At 41.1% G+C, this 20254-nt stretch overlaps 1 protein-coding gene across 9 annotated transcripts in view; it reads left to right on the top strand.

Annotated features, from left to right (window-relative positions):
- ENOX1 (ecto-NOX disulfide-thiol exchanger 1) overlaps positions 1-18046 on the top strand; it is a 394890-nt gene extending 376844 nt beyond the window's left edge. For all 9 annotated transcript variants that reach the window (XM_072850165.1, XM_072850170.1, XM_072850162.1 and 6 more), the window contains 3 exons: positions 10614-10716; positions 13706-13791; positions 17092-18046. In XM_072850165.1, coding sequence (XP_072706266.1) covers positions 10614-10716; positions 13706-13791; positions 17092-17223 — 321 coding nt within the window. In that variant the 3' untranslated portion in view covers positions 17224-18046. The remainder of the gene's footprint in view (positions 1-10613; positions 10717-13705; positions 13792-17091) is intronic.
- The last annotated feature ends 2208 nt before the right edge of the window (positions 18047-20254 follow it).

The following is a 20254-nucleotide window of genomic DNA, read 5'->3' as shown; positions in this document are numbered from 1 at the left end:
GAGAGATGTGGGGTTTGGTTTCTCATCATGGGTGTGTTACGTTGTTAGAAGAAGGTTCAAGAACGCTGCATCCTGACTGGAGCAAGGAGTAAAGCCCCCAGGGATTACAAAGATCCATTTACTGTCTGTATTCAGGTTCTTCTGTCCTGGTGGGGCCAGGACTAAGGGGTGAAGAGTGGCTGTGCCTCTTTCTACTCCCTGCCAGGCATTTATTTGTAGCCCATCCATCACTCATTTCTTCTCATTTCCTTCAATTTAAGGCATGTGGAGTATGATAAATTCAAGCAGCTATGACCATTCTCAGATCAGCAGCTTTCCTACTTAGCACTGCAGGCATGAGGAATGACCACCTCATGAATTCAATACCGTGAGGCCTGAAAAATAACAGGAGTTTAACTGGCTGTTTAGGACCATGTTATCAAAGAATCTGCTCAGCCTTCAGAAGTTCTTACACACTGATAGATCAAGTCCCCGAGTTCCACTCTTCGCTGCCCCAGCCCTCATTTGGCTCATTAGAGGACAGCAATAGAGTTTCATTAGCACGGTGCAGGTCTCTCTGCTGGCTGAATCACAGTCTCTGCGGTTTCAGCCACGATCTAACCCTACAGGGAGCAAATGGCTACAGCAAACCAAGGTATATTCTGACACGGACTGTGCTACCTGAAGCAGATCTGGGCTGTAGCAATAACCCCTTTGTTAATGTGCAGCAAGAAATCACACCGCTTCCCTTGTCCCTAATTAAAAGTGTCAGAGTGGCATTGTAACTTGGCTTTTGATTGGAGTGAATTCCCATCATCTGAGGGAGGAGAAGAGAGAACTCTGAGACACAATGATAAAACCCATTCAGCCACCCACTCAGCAAATCACAAAAGTTTTTTGACTTTAAATTTCATCTGAGCTCCACAGGGAGACAGTTCTTCAATGCCCAGAGCTACCTGACATTTTAATAATATCTGATCATTATGTGCAGCCTTTCATCCCAAAGCATTTTCCCCAAGTATTTATACTGCACACGTATACAGGAGTCATCCCATCATTTCTAGTGAGGAATAACATTCAGCCTTATACATATGCAGCTGTGTGTTTAACCCACAGTGTGTTTAACCCACACAGTGTGCAAGGCAGATTGGCTTGTCAGAGCACTCAGGCTCCCCCGCAACCACCTGAAGGATGATGGGCCACCTCTGCTTCAGCCACAAGCCTGCCACTGCAGTCCTGGGGGTTGTACACCACATTCATGCTCCCTCCAACCTGCTAAAGTTCTTCAAGGAACAGACAGCAAAAAGTGACAGAAGCGAGAAAGGAATTTCAGTATCCCCAGGAGACACTCTTCTTGGAAGAAGAGTTCATCATCCTAATCAAAATCTAATCCAAAGGAATGAGAGCTCCAAAATGTTTGTTTCAAGTACTTTTCATGTATTCAGATGTGGAGATTCTCATGAATATGGGGGTTGCCCTGGGTTTTCAGATATCTAAAATTAGTATCTTGCAAATACAAATCCCCAGTGAAAACCATTCACTCTCATAAAACATTTAAGCTTGTTTTTTTGCCCCCCAATTACTCCCTTTTATTTCAACAAAGACTTATTCAAAACAATTCTACACATCCCAGAAGGGAAACGAATTGCCTTTTTTTTCGTTCTTTAACTTTTTTTTCGAAGTGCATCATTCTCGAGAAGATTGCTAGAGCAATATTTGTGTTAAAGACCATCTGAAAGGGCTTTCACAAGTTCTCAGTCTCAAGTAAACATGAAGTATCCCCTCCTACAATGACTTCAGCAGAGGTGGTGGGCAGGTGATGCTTTCGTTCAGCCAACCATTGGTTTGCTGCAATTCCCTAACACAAAGTGTGCAAAACAACAATTACCTTTTCCCTTGCAAAACAGCCACCTTCACATCACATAAAACATCTGTGTTGTCATCAGGAACCTACACATAAATCCAGCTTTAGAAAATGAAGCAACCTGATCATACTTTTAAAAATAAGCATGAAGTAACTTTCATATTAGTCATCCGTATTTTGCATATGTACATTCCCATAAAATAGATGTGCTCAAATACAATGAGAACAATATAAAGAGATAGTTTCAATGAGAAAAGCATTTTCAGATTATTGCTAGTTGCCTAAACTCAGCAGGTGAAAGTTATCATAGTAAAAGCTTTGTAATGAAAAAGTTAAAAGCATCTCTCTGGCAAATGGATCGGAAAAATAGGATGTCAAGAGCACCATAATACAATTAATCTTCACTCCTGAAAACACTTCTATCATGTAGGATAAATCAGACAAACTACTCTTAGATGCATAGAGGTGCATTTGAAGTGCTTCGTTTGCAATGTCTTATATTCGCTGTTCTAATTTTTCTTCATTGTTGTTCCTATAATTTTAATTCCAGATAATTTTTCAACCCAGTTGTCAACTGTTTATTTGTTAACAACAGTGCACGCTTAAATTTACAGTTCTGGTAAATTCTATATTAGTGTACTTGAAAAGTAAATTTCTATATTAGTGTACTTTAAAAGTAATTACAATGTCCTGTGGCTGACAAAACCAACACTGGTTTCTTGCATAGCACAAAATAAGTTATCAAGTTTAGGCTTGATCTGAATGAAAAGGTGACACCTGGTGTGTATCATTTCTAATGATAGACCAGTCACAAGCAAAAACTGTTACAACGTTCACCGGCAGCGTAGCATATGGCAAATACATACTTTTGCATCACTAGGTAGATAGTAGAAGGAAAAGGATCCTCTGAGATGCTGGGAAAAAAACACCGAAAACCAAGGGGTTTTTTAGTGTATTGGTGACCTGGTGCTAACTCTAAAAATAGTGCTCTGGTTTTAAAAGAGAGCTCCAGTTTTGGGCAGATGGTTGGATGCCTCCCTCGTTCCTTGTCTTATTCTTTTCATATGTGATGCAACACTGTAATTTGTTATTGTAAACTGAGTTATTCCAGTGCGCATAAAAAAGGCCAAGAAACCTCTCTATGTATAGACAGTGTGTCAGCAAGACCACCTAACTTAATGTCAGCCACTTTACTGAAATCAACTCTTAGGCTGTGAGGAACCAGGACCGTGTAAAATATAATATTTCTAGGAAGTAGTTAATTTGCTAGCACAAGATCAATTCATTTACAGCAACAAAAGAATTATATTAATCAAAGATTATGAGCAATTTTCTAGTCATTAAAGTATTTTTAGAGGAGTAGTCAGCAGAGAGTCAGAAACAGTCACTGTAAGAGGACAGGCTGAAAGAAGAGCTGTGTAACACACACGATGTTCCTGGAGAATTTTGAGTTACTGAGTTCAGACACTTAACCAAATTTCCACATGTCACCTCACAGCACAGTGCCATAGCAGCCCTTGAAGGGGAACAAGCTCCATTAAAGGAAGAATTAGACCCATTTGGCCCAAACCAAGCATTGCTGCTGTTGGTTGTTGCTGAATCCTGCAGCCCGACAGAGGCAAGGTGGTCGTAGCTCCATGTGACCAACCTGCAGCAAGACTGAGCACGTATTCCCCACAGGCACATGCACAACCACATGTATACAACACATGCATTATATGCAGACATATACACATGGCCAGCCACACAGATCAACACAAACTCAGCATTCATAAACACAAACAGCACTGATGGCCTCATCTTACTCCCCTTTCTGGCTGATCAGGATAAAGGTCCATTAGTGGGAAATATATATGCAGACTTACACATATATACGATATGGATCCCTCCAGTAACTGGCCTTTGACTCTCAGTCTATCCCGTAGCTGGCCCCTGCCTCATGCATACACACACACACACACACAGGTCTTTTAGTCATTCCCCAGACCCCACGATGTCCCCAGTTGCTGTCCCCATTGTCCCCAGACGCCACGGCTGCCTGACCCCTGGTCCCACTCCAGCTGCTGTGCTCGGACCCCCTTACACACCCCCATGCACACAGAACAGAGAGTCCCTCACCCAAGAAAAGAGTCAGAAATTGAATTTAATGAGTGTAGTGCACTGATCAGAGCATGGCATGGCCAGACAAGTGTAATGACCAGCAAACCGTTTACATGCAACCAGTCCCTTTTATCCCCTTCCCAAACCACCATGATCCCTCCCTTTTCCCGCCTTTTGTTTCCCCACTAAGGACCCTCACCTAAGCCTTGTACAATGTAGGGGAAGATGCTCTTCCCCTACATTCCATAACAATTCCCATACCCCTATAGGCAGTGCCCCCCTCAGTCCATAAGATGGTCCAAAGAGCATTTCCATTGACTGGTCTTGATGCTCTCCTGTGACAGCCCTGGGAGGAGCTGGGTCAGGGGACTTTCTTTTCTCTGATTAGGTTATCAGGCTTTCCCCATCTGTGATGGTACCTCTGTCCTTCTTTGTGCTTGTGGAGATAAGACTTTAATCACAAGTATCAGGAGGAAGCAGCAAGTGATGGTGGTTGGAAAATCCCTTCTGCAGGGGATGGAGGCACCCATCTATTGATGACACACCCCACATGTTGTTTGATGAGGGCGCAGAACTGGGATGTTGCAGAGAAATTGCTGAGACTTATCCAGCCATTGGACTATTATCCCTTGTTGCGTATCCATGAGCTCTGACCCCACAGCTGGTCCTGCCTTGAGCAGGAGGTTGGACTAGAGACCTCCCAAGGTCACCTGAGTGATTTTGCTATACGGCAATCATCTGAGTCGCGATCACTGTCTGTGAGTGTACTCATACATTGCCACATTTCCAAGGAAATTTGATTTAAGTTAAATTTAAACAAGCTCTTTCATTGTAGTTTAGCTCAACTTGGATTGAATAATTTTGTATTTACCATGAATCAGAACATAGACAAGGACAGTAGCCCATTCTCAACTGACAACCATGTTAAGGTGTCAGTAGTTGTCCTGTACTTCAACCTTGCATGTCCCCATAAATTTAAGATGCCTGACTTGATGTGCATTGAAACTATTGCAAGGCTTCCATTCACTTGATTGGAAATTGAATTAGGCTCTATTCAGGTTAAAACAGCAAGATTAAATTTTCAGATGTGGGTCTGAAGTACATTTAAAGAAAGACCAGCAAAGCCAACACAACTATACCAGACTTTAAGAGATCCCCAGGTAAATGAAAATAAATTAAAAACATGCAGTCTTCGTGTCGCAGGCCAGTTTCTACCCATGTTTGCAGTAGAATCATCAAACCTGCCTGGCCATCAATAAGCAGTTTGGGCAAGCACATCTGAAGTCTAAGGCCAGTTCTGTGGACTCAAAGCAGGTACACGTATGCCTTTCAAGAGCTTAAGGACTGCAGATTTGGTATCACATGTGCGTGGTTCTTTGTTCTACCAAAATCATAAAATTACCTTTTCTTTTCAAGCTTACAGCATCTCTCTGGCCTGCTGTTAACAGCCTGCAAGATTTTTGCTTATGTTTCAGATATATAGTATTTTCTCCTCCTACTCATTTTCTCTCATATATCCCCTGGCTGATGAGAAAGCGTGGTGTATCCCTTACCCCTAACAACATTCAGCAGTTTCTCTGTCATATGCCTGCTGTGTCCAACATCTAGTCTTTCCTTCTTCTGCTACTGTTTTAATGCTTCAGACAATTGGCTTTGTACATATAGTACAAACACCAACATATCCTGCAAACTCTTCCAGAGTCTGGTAGGGTTTTGGTTTTTTTTTTACTGGGTGTTTCAGAAGGCATAATATTATTTTTACTCCCTCACCACACAATTCTGCAGAATCCTGTATACTACAACAAAGGGAATGATGTCTTTGAAGACAATATGCAAACAGTCATCATTCCCCCTAGATTTAAAGGTAATTATCAAATATTTGGATTACCCAGATAGCAGAGGGAGTATTTCAGCTCTTTGGATATTTGTCATTTGCATCCTGATCACATGCCAGGTGTCTTCAATGTCATATTCATTAAATCCCATATTCTGCCTTTCAAGCAGAGTCCAGAGCAACGGCAGGAGTAGTTCCCAGGTAGGGCAGCTACTGTTCAAGCCCTGCTCAGCTCTTGGTCAGCGTTTACGGGGAATGACAAGTCCTCACTTCCCCCAATTTTAGGGATGCTGGCTAGCCTGTGTTTTCAGGATCACAGAACTTTTTAGGCTAAAGAGCGAAGCCCCAGGCAAGAGCAGGCATTTTATATTCTGTCTGCCTTTTTTTGCACTGGTGCAAGACTGGCCTGTAGAGGATGAGTGATGCCTGGATTGAGAACTTTTTATTTAATATCATACTTTCCCATAGGGGGAAAAAAGAAACCAATGGAGGACTGTAATCCAGCCTAAATATCTGGAGCTTTCTGATCTGCTAGTCCCCTGGAGTCCAGAGCTAGCCTTTTGGTCTTACAGTACCTGCAACTATCCTCTGTAGAAAGCCACCACATCTCTTCTACCCTTCAGGACTTCTGTGTCTGTCTCTGGCAAATGCAGCTCTCTCAGGAGTCACACTCTTCTTTGCTGTGTCTGCAGTGTGGGACCCAGCTGCTCTGTGGTGGGCCATGGCACCTTTTGGAGCAATCCGCTTGCCCATGTCTCTGCATTTGCTTCCAAAAGAAGCCAGGGTACATGGGAGAATGACACAAACCCAACTTCTGTCCCACCTTATGGCCAGGACATAGCTAAGGTATACATTCATGTGTGAAAACTGCCATGTGCTACTCTCCACAGACATCAACTCTATGTCAGTGGTGGTGTCAGAGGTCTGCCTGTGGAAATGAATAGTCTGTGTGAGAAAATTGTCACTTGCCATCCTCTGTTTTATCCAGCAAGTTCTCCTGAAAGTTTTCCAGAAAGACTCTCTCTCTGTCTTTGCCTCCCTGGTTCAAAAGCAGGGAGCCCCGAATCAAAATGCTGGTCCCAAGGGCTGTCTGTGGAATCATAGGGTTTGTCAAGCCCACAAGGGAAATTCATGTCTTTTCATCATCTGCTGATGGATGAAAGTGTCATTTGCAGGGAAAAGCTCCAAGCTGGCAATGGTGAGAGCATCACACAGAACGGCTGCATTCATGCTGAGCAGCTCTGGAGCTGTCATCATCAAATCGGGCCTCCATGTTCTCCAATACCTGACATAATTTGTGAATAATGAATAGGGCCAGGTCCCTAATGATCTCCAGGTGTGATTTAACCTGGATTAAGCCTTCCACATACTGTATTTATATCTTGCAAGGTCATTTCACTTCTAATAAGTACTGGTTTGCACATGCTCAGCTGTGTTCTTGTCCTTTAATGCAGTAACTGACAGATGGTAGCAAAATATTCCTTTTATAATGAAACCTGCTGAAGGAGACTGCTTAGGGCCTCAGAAGATAGAATTTGCCAAATAAAGGATGGTCTCCTGGACAGAAAGGAAATACTGTAGTGCAGTATATATTAAATAATTTTCCTCAGGCATCTGGTGATCAGTAGCTTTTTCTCATGTCAGAGAGGTGAACTAACTGTTTGTTTCCAATTAGTTATTGCCTCATTCACCTTTGTACTCTTAAAAGTCTTGTTTCTGTGGGTTGGTGTAAGTAGTGCCTCTAAAAATGTGCAAATTAACTGCATGAGGATTTGTCGTAGAGGCTTCATAGGTACCAGATTTGTATCTGCAGTGTGTAGTCAGATACTTAAGGTTTTCACTTACACTATAATTAGCCTGGTTTCTGGGTGAATTTCACACCCGTTTTTTAGATACAGTTATGCCCATTTCTCTTAAATCACTATTAATTCCTAGCAGCATTGCTACTGAATCCTTTATGTGACCATGCACACCCTGGATTTTCTCATGGCCTGTGCAAGCTTATTTTGGCAGCTGAATACATCAGAGTAGTCTAATTTATCATTTTCTGTGAGGCAGGTAGTTTTGGATGGCAGAAACCTCTCCTTTTCAAATGTCCAAGAACCTGCAGCCTTCTTCTAAAGCCAGTTGTTTGCTGAGTAGCTATCTTTGCCACTCTTAGTTTCCTCAGGCTCCCCCATAACCAATTTTTTACTCTTTTATCCTCTGTACCAACACAGAGTTAAGAAAGACTTCATGTGACTTCCTTTAGCATCCATTTACACTGTCCTATAAATCATACAAAATGTTCTGCACAGGCTCAAATCTAGACATTAAATGAGAATCCATCTGTTCGTTACTCCCAATGGGAATATAGTTTCTTTCTCTGCATCACTGCTTGACAAAACTTCTAATCCCATCTGAAACTGCTAGTGTGTTGTGTTTGGGGCCTGTTATATCAAATACACATCTCTCTGCTCTCTCCCTCCCCTCTCAGGAATTGTTATTTTTAGACTGCTTTTCTATCTCTGATGGAGTCAAAAGTTACATCTTAACCTATACAGGCTCTGGTGGCATATGCTGCTCTGCTCTTCTGCTGCAGTATCATGAAATCTGTCATCCAGCTCTGTTCTTCTGATCTGTAACCCCCTTGTCATTACTGCCCTTATGGAGAAATTCATACGAACACTTCTCTTATTTCTGTTTCTTGCCTGGGTTTTCTTTCACTGTTCTTGGATGTCATGGCCAGCAGTAGATGAGTATTTGCATTAGCCTTTGGCTCTATCAGGAGGGGAATCAACAGTACTGGACAACTTAGAGCATACTCCTGCTGTTATAATGTGCCCTGTGCATTACAACGCTACAGGAGTGTTAGTGGCAAGGTGATGTAGCTGCCAGAGTGCTCAGGCACACCATTATTTTAAGAGGGGATCACTGCAACTCTTGTACTGCAGACTCCCTCCTACCTGTAGGTGTCTAAATCTGTGCTGTATGTTTCCCTTTGCAGCCAATGAGAAATATAAAATAGGCACCTCTAAGGTCCAATTTATTTCAACCTGAAGTAAATAACTAAAATACACGACTACAAAGTTATTTCATTTCTACTGACTAAAAAGGCAGCAAAGGCTGACTAGCTTACATGTACACAAGTACACATAAATCTCTGGCCAGGAGGCATGCCTCAGTTGGCCACTACAACTGCAGCAAACCACAGGTGGCTCAGTCCATCTCACTCCTCCTTCACTGTGGGCTAAGGTCTGTCAGAGACCCTTGTTGCTGGGGGCTAAGGATACACATATGTGTGTACGTCACTCAAATGCACATGCAATTTCTTAGCTGACACATGGCAACTTGTTCCTCTTCATGATGCGAGGGAACGTTTGAACCCATGATGCATCTGAGCCATCAGGCACTGAGTACCAGAAAGCTGCTCCTTGGAGCCAGCCTATAAAGAGCACAGAGTATACATCACTGGGCGTTTTTTGTGTTGTGGTTTTTTTTTTTTTTTTAATTGAGAATGAGGAAATGCCTGACTCTTTTTACCTATCTCACAGATTGTGAAGCCTTTAGTCATCTATAAAAAGGCACATTTGACATATTTTGGAGTTTTTGATTTTTGTTTTAGCATGGATTATTCACACCTTCAGAAATGCCCTAGAGCGACCCAAGCCCAGCATCTCTCTTTTATTGCCAAAAATGCTTGCCAAGAATTTTGGAGCAAGGCACCACCCCGAGTGCATGTTCTAGATGGGCCACACCATTACACCAAATAGTGCAAATTTGCTTGCATTTAAGGCTGCCCAGTCCCATGCAACCTCTAGCTTCTTACCTTCACTCCCCCGACCAGAACAAGAGCACCATTCCTGCACAGTCCCACCTCACACCACCATATCTCCAGCCCCATGCTCTCTGCCTCTGAGGTTTTGCGTGGACCTGCTGAGCATTTCACAGAGCAGATGCAGCAGCGTGAGTCACTGCCTCACCAAGGAACGAGTTACTGCATATCAGTTGCTCCATGGAAACAGCCCATGTATATGCTTGAATATTGTGCAATGCACTTTGAGGCCACTTACATGCCTCTGAAATAGAGATAATTTGTTTACTTCACATATACCCAGGAGAAGAACCATCTGTGTCACACAACTGCCTGGGTACTTCTGATGGAGCATCTAACTGATAGCTTGGCTGAGATTAGGATGGTTCAGGCCACCTGGTTGCAGAAAAAGGAGCTCAAAGCAGGAGCCTTGACTTGTTTGCCCTTAAGGCTGGCTCTCTTTCAGTCCTCAAAACAAGGTAGCTTTATGCAAACCGCCTGTTAGGAATGGTCCCTGAAAAGTGCTGATCCCCAAAACGTGCCTTGGAATTGTTTGGGATGGGGGCCAACACCATGCCAGGCACTGGTCGAAGAGTGTAACAGGGTAGATGATTGTGTTCTAGTAGCTAGAAACATTACTAGTGACTGTTGAATTTGCTCTTATAGCTGTAGCTGAATGTTTCCATCCATGTTCCCTAGAGGCGGTCTTTGTTTACAGCTTTAATAGCTAGAAAATGTGAGTTTTCTGACCATCCCCACACTTTATGGCACATCTTTCAAGCTGTTATAATGAAGAAGGACTAGCAACAAAGTTATTACTTACTCCACAAGCAAAATTTCTCTTCTTGGCAGCTCTTGGCATAAAGGTACTTCAAAAAGTGTCTTAATATTCTGCAAACAAATCAATTATTTATAATTGTCTTGTCTTTAGATGTGAATTAAAGTAATGATCTTTTTATAGAGTTGAAAGGAAGCAGACAGGTTTAATTGAAGTAAATGAAATCTACATGACCACCTGTTGTGTTTTTTTTTAAACTTTATAGGAAATCAATGTATTGACAGTAGCATTGGTCAACCAAGACAGAGAAAAAAATTCAGAGAAACGAAGCCCAGGTCTAAAATCAGAGAAGGAGGCACTATTAATAGGTAAGATAACCCCAAAGAAGATTTTTGAGAACAAAACGCCTTTTAACAAGTTTTTATTTTGCATATGTGTTCACATGCATCCTTGTGCTAATAAAAGTTTAAAAAAAAGTTATTTTTTATTTTTCATCTTTGGCTTTTAGTAAGAGAAATCCTAAAATACAAGTGAACTTCTCCTTTCTGAAAAATTCTGCAGAGTTTAATGAAAGGATTACAGGTATGAAGAGAATTGCAGGATCTGCATTTAGACTTGCAGCATGAATGTATGAAGACTTTATTTACATCAAGATTTAGCAGGCTAGAATTGTATAACTTGTTATCTGATTATTAGGCAAAATGGTGAAGGAGAAGGGGATGGAAATAATATTAGCAAACCACCAGGCAAAAAAATATGTGTACTGGATATATTAAGCAAGCCAGCTTTATGCTTTTGAGATTAGGTGAGGGAATTAGCAATATGAATATTTATAAAGAATACCACAAGGACTGCCATATCCTTTACCTAGAATAAAATCTTTAAAATAAACTCTTAAAGAGTGTCTAAAAGCTAAAGCTTATAGGCAGTGGGCCAGCTGACTGGTACCTAGCATTTAGCCACACAGGAATGCTGGCAGTACCCATGCTACCCTTGGAGGGAACGTGCCCCATTTATATCCATGCATGTTTTGCATTTGGTTTCAGTGGGGCAGGTTTTCATGGAGCCTAAAGGCCCAAGGTCCAAAGTGCTCCCTATGGCATGGTTGCCATTCACAGAAATGCTGACCTGAAAGACCAGGTTTCATTTCTTCGGTTTGGTCTTTTCACAAAATCAGCGGTATCCCAGTAGGTGATAGTTCCAAAACTACCTTAATTTGTTTAAATGCAACTCATTTGCATCTACTAAGCACCAGGAAAGTTGCTGGTTTATTGCTGGGGTACGGGTTGAGACAGTTCAGACCAAAAAAGGTCATTTAAAAGTGAAGAATGTATTTAAATGTTTAAAGGGCTTAGTACACAAACTTCCTGTGACTGGTGAGATGTGGAACAGTGGGATGTACAGAAATGTATGAATTTACTTAATTTTGCTTGTTATAATAAAATTTGGAACTTTTAATTGCAATGAACAGTATTTGATCTGTTGAAAGATAACTTCTGTGACAAGGGTAGCAAGGATGGGATTTTAAGAACAGAATAACAACCTTTTTTTTCTAGGTCACTCATTATTTGACTGTAACAAGTGGTGGCAGTGTCCCAAAGTGGGTCCCATCCAGCAGCTGTCCAGTGGCACACTCAGATAAACAGTGTAATCTCAGTCCAGATATTACTGGTCATAATACCTCCATAACTGGCTCATTGTTACAGTTCAAAGACAAAAGATTGCTCAGGATGGATTTCATGTTATCTCTCCCTCTGAGGCATGTTCAGGTGAGGCAAGGGAAAAATTGGCCTTGCCTCCATCCCTTCACTAAGTTTGTCTGTATTATACAAAATTCAATATTGTCTTAGTGGAAAAGAGCATAAAAGACAAAAAATTACTAAAAAGTTATCATGGAACTCCAGTCAATAACTACAAAATCTTTTCAAATGACTTTTTATTTACATTATATGAAAGAGCTAGCGTTGAACATCCTGAATTGAAAAGCCTTGGGAACACACATAACATACACAATGCCACTGGTAAAATGTGATTTGAATACAAATTGGATTCCCAGTCAACCCACCCAAGTGTGATGGTCTTGGCTTTTGCTTCAAGAGCTCTTGTGTGTGTGCTTATGGTCACGCACAGCACAAAGAAGGTAACTGCTGATAGAACTTGCCATAGTATAAAATTAAATACATGCCTCTCCCTTTGCAGGATCAGAAGTCTGTAAATGCTATTGGAAATACAAGGGAGGAAAAAAGGTGTTCTTTGCAAAGCCAGTCTAAAATGAGTTAAATTTTACTTGTCATTTTCAACCATGGCCAGTATTTGGGCAAAAATGAAATCCAAGATTATCTTAATTCATTCAGCATCAAGAAAGCAGTATGGCCTGCAGTACACAAGATACAGTGACCCATTTTTGTCATTTGTAAGCATTTTTAATCCTGGTGTTTATGCTTTAAATATAAGGAACTTCCCCTAGGGTGGTTCAGCTAAGAAACCCATCCAAACAGAGTTGAAAATGTTTGCTCTGATTCTTACAGTTCAACTCTCCCCAAACAGTAGGTAACACACATGCCATTTTGTATTTTCACTGTTTGTTTAGAAGAAGAGAAATTGGACGGTGCTTTTAATAGCAATTCTGATGCCCCAAATCTTGTTTTCTCTGGTCATCATTATTATGCTGTCACTTGTTTTTCATTGCCAAAAAAAATCTGTAGACTTAGATCCTGCCTCCTCCTAAGCCACTTTTATTCCCATACCTTTTACAACAATCCTGTAAATAACAATGAAGATAGACAGAACTGGCTCTCTTTTAAGAGAAAGTAAATAAGTAAATATGTCATAAAGGATTTGTGTTTTCTTCAGCAGCAGTTAGGGGTAATACAGGTTAAGCACTTTTCATAACCAGCATCAGCGTAATTACTAGAAAAATTTGAGGGAGTGAGGTTTCTGACACAATTATATGAAACGTTTTCACAACAGAGCATCCAGTGAAGGGGAAAAAAGCAATAATTTTACCATTACAATATCCACAATTTTATATTGGTAAATCAAGCATAAAATTGGTAGTTGAAATGCTTCCAGCAAGTCTTTGTTTATAAATTCCTTTATTCATCAGTATGTTATCTTGGTCACTTACTTGCTAACTGCTGTCATTCCTGAAGATGAGCTATTGTGTTTACCATGTTATTATGACTGTATTAAAAATATGCCATTTTGTTATGTTTATTGGGTTGTGTAAGAAAAATAAGAATCATAATTCATACTGAAAAACCTGCAAGAACAGATTGTTCTGAATTATTTTGCTTATTTTAATGATATATTGTCTGAGTAATTTCAATACTTTGTGTGCATTTGTTTTTAATACAGGTATCATATCCACATTTCTTCACGTCCACCCTTTTGGAGCCAATATAGAATACCTTTGGTCTTATATGCAGCAGTTGGACTCCAGGGTAAAAAAATTTAATCAAAATCTGTTTTCTCTATAGAAATATTGTATTATTCTTTACTGCAGGTTAAACCCTTCATGCGTTTCCATTAGAAAGATAATGGGATATGGGGCTTGGGGGTTTGCAGTCTTTATTCATTCGCAAATTACAATGCACGTGCTTGTGTTGAGGTCTTTGCCTCATGCTGCTTAGCTATTCTTTGTGGCAAAGAAGAGCAGAGGCTTTAAATGTCAAAGACTAGCAGCTGATTTTATGATACATGATCTTGAAATACAGCTGAGGAGAAAGAAAGCAGAACAAGAGGCAGGTGTAGCCATGGCCATCAAACTGTGCAGAGTTTTAGGAGATGATTCCTTATTCATCCAAAAGTTGTTAGTCATGGGTCACACTGAACATGAACTTCCATGAACACATGAATGGACCATGAAGCATACCCTTCATCTCCACATGGAAGCGGAGAGGGCCTCATAAAGGAATTGGCTGACCCTGTTGCTAAATTCAGAGAAGGTATGGCCAACACAAAAGTGAGGCCAACACACTACCATGTGCAAAGTGTTTTTTAATGCATCAGTTCGTACAGCCCATAGTCAATACATACGTGTAGGATAAGGTTCTTTGACATACTTTTAAATATCTACTGTAGGATGAGATGAAATCAAGCCCCAAAAGGGCCTCTTCCTCTCCACTGAATATTAAGCAAGTCAAGGGTGAGAAGCTCAGCTGTGAAATAGCCACCTTTGATCAGGTGAATGCTACTCTAAGCGCTAAACAACGGCTCTGCAGGATGCTAGATGGCATGAGGTACTTAGCAGATGCAGGGGTCACCCTGCAGTTAGCCACAGCTGTGATCCACATCTGCCAATACTTCCTCTGGACATGGGGATGATGGCGCTTGCCCAGCTTTTCTTGCAACACGGAGTCGGGATATAGCTATGGTGTGCACCTGGACTCAGAATGTGAGTGGAACTCCTTGTGTGGTGGTCATTAAACACAACTCCTTTGATCCTGGTAATATTTTGTTCCTGAACACTCCCTCCAGCCATGCCACCCATAGCCAAGATCACCTTCCAGCTGCTTTGATGGGCTGCCTTGATGGGCTGCTTCATGCCTCTGGAGGATCCTCCCTCTGTTTCTATGAAAAACTGTATAGCTAAAAGCAGAGGAGATCCTGAGCTAGAAGCCCACTGAAAATAAGACAGGTTGCATGGATGAGTGAGGAAGGATGATGAAGTTCTTAGGCACTAGCTTCAGGCCATGGCAGCTCAGATTTGCTAGTGCTTTACAGTCCAGTAAAATCCTGGACACTACAGTCCAGTGCTTTACCTACACAGTGTGGGTACATTGTGTACCCACAATGAAAAGGGAGTAGGGGATGAGGATGGTAAAAAGAGGCGAGAAACTGGTGAATTTCTTTTTTTTTTTTTTTTAAATCTGATTTTATCAAGACCCGATACATCCAGAGCTTCACACCTGCAACTATTCCTCTTCTGCTTCTCTATTCCCTGCCTCTGCCACATGTACACCTTCCTTCATCTTGTCCCCAGTTCCTGCAGCACCCAGTCTGCCCCATCTCCTCAGTCATCTTCCAAGTCCTTCCTTAACGCACAGCATTTGGCTAAGTTTCAACTGCTTTTTCTGCTGGCTGACCCCTCCAGCTCTGTATCTCTTGAATGACAACAGCAATCATTTAACATACCAGCTCCTTGAGCTCCAGCCCTGCTGCTCATTGCTTCTGCCCACTGAGCACTTCAACCTTCTCCCCTTTCACTGCTGTGGTCCCTTCTTGTGCATGTCTGTGGCCTCTGTCCTTGAATTTCTACTCACATGAGTAACATGTTGGCTTCTGTGAGGCTGCAAGATAAAACCCTTAACTTGCAAACACAGCTTTCATGGAAGGAGCATTGTCTCCATCTCTCTGAGGTGCCAACGTACCAGCCCCTGCAGCTACCACTGGACCTACCTGCTGCATAATAAACAGGAGCCGCAAAATTTGACCTCGCTGGTTTATTTTGGAAGTAACTGCTTGTAGCAACAAATTACTTTTTAATAGTGCAATCCAGAGATGCAATCTCAGAGATGAATTTCAATTACTTTCCATGGTTAGCCTGTCATTCCTCACCTGAACATGAAGAATGATAAGGTCAGCATACCCATGTGGGCTGAGGGCTCAGTATAGAGCTCAGATATATTACACAAAGGTAACCAGCTACCCGTTACTGCCATGAGGGTATGTAAAAGATGGATCTGATTACTCTGGGGCTTTAGACTGCCTCCAACACTGATTTTCAGTGCCACCTTTAACAAATCATTTAATCTTTCTGCTGCACTAACCTCTTCAGGAAAATACAAGGTGACAGACATTTTCTCACCTCCCTTGGGTGGAATGAGGTATAATTAGTATATTTTATGTTTTTACACTGTTTTAAAAAGAAAACTTTTCACCATGGAAGGTTCCTACTAATATGAATAAACAGAAGTATCATCGTTGCCAGAGAAGCTTATCAAACCATGGAGATACCTGTGGATAACAGACAGCACCCATAGATTTTTTTACTGTTCCTTTCATGACCATCGCTTTAGAGGAAGTAGCTGTAGGATAAAATGGTTCATTTTCCATGACTGTTCATTTCTTGACTTCCTTACTCATTATACCAGAAAGGTTGCCTTTGTGAAAGTGTTTTCTGCAATGAGAGCACCTTTCCCATTAGGAAGTTGACCAGTCATTAAGGTTTCAAAACCATAAAAACATCCTGAGCAATGCCGAGTCAGGAACTTTACTGCTTAGTTATCTGGGGCTGCTGAACTGGGCCAAACTGGGAGAAGATAGCGCCATGGATAGTCAGCCCTACGTAACAGAAGTGAGCTGATTAGAAATAAAGTCCCTGTGTTAGTTTTTTTGCAAGAGAAAAACTGATGGAGCTGGGAGGAGGGTTCAAGAGCTCATGGGCTGAGAAGGAAGAATAAGGTCCCATTTGCTTCCGCCTCCTTACAAGTATACCCGCAACTGTAGTTCTTGGTGGACTTTGTACCACACTGCGTGGGAGCAGCCCCGACATAGCAGTTGCCATTCTTTTACAGTGGGATGCCACTTACAAAAGCAGAATCATTCCTGCAAGGAATCTGCACTTGCTTTGGAGTCTGGAAATTCATGTCAGGCTAAGGTTAAAAAAAATAATAACGGTTGGTTGTTTTCATCTGGCCTGGATTTCCCCCCCCCACCCCTTATTTCTGTTCTCCATATTTCCTCTTTCCAATCTACAGGACAGCTTTCTTACTTTAATTTTACCCTTATTTCTTTCTCAGATCTCTGCAAATGAGATAGAAATGCTTCTGATGAGACTGCCACGCATGTTTAAACAAGAATTCACTGGTGTAGGAGCAACACTGGAAAAGAGGTGGAAGTTTTGTGCCTTTGAAGGAATTAAAACTATCTGACTGTGACTAGTAATGAAGCTATGCAGAAGAAGAATTCCTAGAGCATGGCAGGGTTATAAAGTATTAAAGTAAGAAATTTGGGTTTGGGCACGTAGTAGTATGTTTTCAAAGTTATCCAAGCCTAATTTTAGTTACATTTGTGACGTTCTCTTGTGAGTGGAAATGTAGTTGTGCACCAGTTCCTAAAATAAAATAAAATTTTTTTAAAAAGTTTCAAAATGTGACAGATCTGTTTCCTATGAAAACTGAAGAAAGATACCACAGTCATAATGATTTCAAAATACTACATGTCCTACATCTAAGAAAAGCTCATTGAGCAAACAGTTAAGGAGAAAGATTGCCCAGTTATGGTCGCTAAGCTACAGCGATGTATATGTAATATGTAGTAGAACTCATTAAGTTTCGTTATTGAAAGTTCTTTCTGTTTAGTAAGAAAATTGAGTAATTTTACAGTGAGGAAAAGCATACCAAAAGAAAACTTGAAGATGTGTCTGAAGTTATTGTATTTTGTAAATTAAGTTATATGCTGTACCAGGGATTTTTGCCTTATTGAAAGAGGCCTGAAAATGTGATTGGAGTCCTCAAGAATGCTTTATCAAGAATATTATTTTTCTAATGTAACTATTCTCCATTACAAGTTCTTTTAACATGGATTGCATATCAATTTTCATAAACATGTAAATAAGGAGGAAACCAGTGTTACTGTATTGTATTTGGTATGTAACATTCAGGTTTATGCATCAAAATAAATATTCAGTTGCATTACTGTTACAAATTTTATAGCAGATATATTAATTTTTATCAATAAATATGACTTCTACCATATTGTTTGTACAAGTTTTTCTTCTGATGTTTTTGAATTTTTACCAATCCAGCAAGAGTCTCCTGGCACTTACCTTTCTCCTACTTAAACTATTAATTGCAGATGACTTGGTTAAATTAATTAGGAATCAAAAAAGAGCTTGCAATATTAGCTAGGATTAAAATAACTGGAAATATTGGTAGAAGAAGTACCAGCATGGACCTTTGTTTAGCTGAACAGATTTAATTTGTTTTTTCAGACAAGCAGCCAGGTTAAAAATGAACACCTTCAAATTTCCCATTTTCAGTGTTGCGTTGGGTAGCCACGATGCATCCAATTAGTTACTCTTTCTAACTCCCAGCTAATGCTTCCGGCCTTTGGCCAGCCAAGGAAAAGAATAACTCACTTTTGGTGGTGTTACTTAAGTAGGGACATGGATGTAAATTATCATTTAGGGTTTACTGTCAAACACACAGTACTCCAGCACTCCTGTAAAAGCCAGCTAAAGCTGAAGAAGTGGGTGTATCAACCAAGCCAGGAGAGTATGGAAGGAATCGCTCCTCCCAGAGCCCTACTTTAAAGAACTGCATCAGTAGAGCATTTAGCATGGTGCTGGCTAAGAAACAGCAGCCCCCTCCAAGTCACACCCCTGTGTAGGCAGAGGAGCCAGCCACAAGAGAGCCGGCCCTATAAAGTGGGGCACCAACAGCAGGAAATATGGCAAATTGCAACAGATGCAGAGAGTATCCAGATAGATGTCAGAGTGATGTTTCACTCAGGTTCTTCAATAAACAGCAATTAGTGTCAAATGCAATTAGTCATGAAGGAACTCTCCTACATGGCTGTTAGTGATTACTGCTTTAGGACCTATATCTCTTCTGGCATCTACCTGGAAAATAGAAATATTAAATGAAATGTTAATTGTGTACAAAAGGGAAAAAGAAAGAGGCTTAGCAGGTCTATTATGTGAGAAAATTATGCTTTCAGCCAGTACACACAAAAATTTTTTAAAGAATATATATCTCTATTATGGGTGCTACAGAACCTGTGTTAAGGTAAGTCACTCAGGTGAAACTAGTAATTATATGCAAGTTATGTTAATGAAAATTAACTAGTTTAATCCAAATAACAGGTCTTTTTTCTCTTGTGATCATACAGATTTATGAATAATTCAGGCAAAAATGTGTTAGGTCTGACAGCTCTTATTTAAGTACTGTAACATAAATGTGTATGGATGGCACTTAGACTGGGGAAAAGAGATGTGAGAAAACTTTCACCTCAGCTTTCTTCATGCCATACTTATTCATTATATTTTGTCCTCCCTCTTCTCTTGTGTCCTCCTTTTTTTCCCTTTAGCTTGTCTCCTCACCCACAAAGCAACTCCAGTCCCAGATAGACACAAAACATCTTAAAACTGACAGGACCTTGTAACGTAATCACCATATTTGCTCTGCATGTGTTTTCTCTTCCTTTTTGCTTCCTGGGTTTTTCATGTCTGTCTAGACCATAAGTGCTTTAAGAGAGTGACTTTTTAGTCCTTGTGTAGCACCAGCTAAAAGGGAACCTCCTTCACTGGCCTTTAGGTACCACCATAGAAGATCTAAACTCTAAGTATAAATAGCATGTAGGCATCCTGCAATATTGTAACGTATCAGCTGAGACCTTGAAACTTGGGGGGATCCTCATGAGGATCAGGTTGGGCCCCAGAACTGGCTTTAATATTGTGTGGCTTTGCGGGGAAACAGGATTAAAATGCTCAGCTCCGTCGCTTAGCTGCTGAAAAGTCCTTATGGACATTTCCCTTGGGGGATGTCCATAAGGGGGATGTCCAAAATTCCCTTGGGGGATCCAGCTGGGGATCCTGAAGTGATACAATGGGATGAATATCAAGGAAACCACCTTCGAATGGCATCTAGACTGGACATTAGGAAGCATTTCTTTACGGAGAGGGTGGTCAAACACTGGAACAGGCTTCCTAGAGAGGTGGTCGATGCCCCAAGCCTGTCAGTGTTTAAGAGGCATTTGGACAATGCCCTTAATAACATGCTTTAACTTGGTCAGCCCTGAATTGGTCAGACAGTTGGACTAGATGATGATTGTAGGTCCCTTCCATCTATTCTATCTCTTGGAGATATGTTACTTATACATGGAGAAGACAGTGATGTTCTGCAAGCCAGCATCTAATTCTGGTGAAGCACCCTTTAGCCAGCTTGTCTGAGTAGTAGCGCC

Source organism: Ciconia boyciana, chromosome 1 (assembly GCF_034638445.1).
Source record: "Ciconia boyciana chromosome 1, ASM3463844v1, whole genome shotgun sequence".
Lineage (NCBI taxonomy): Eukaryota > Metazoa > Chordata > Aves > Ciconiiformes > Ciconiidae > Ciconia > Ciconia boyciana.
The sequence above is the reverse complement of the archived record's forward strand: the minus strand, read 5'-3'. Positions and strand labels throughout refer to the sequence as shown.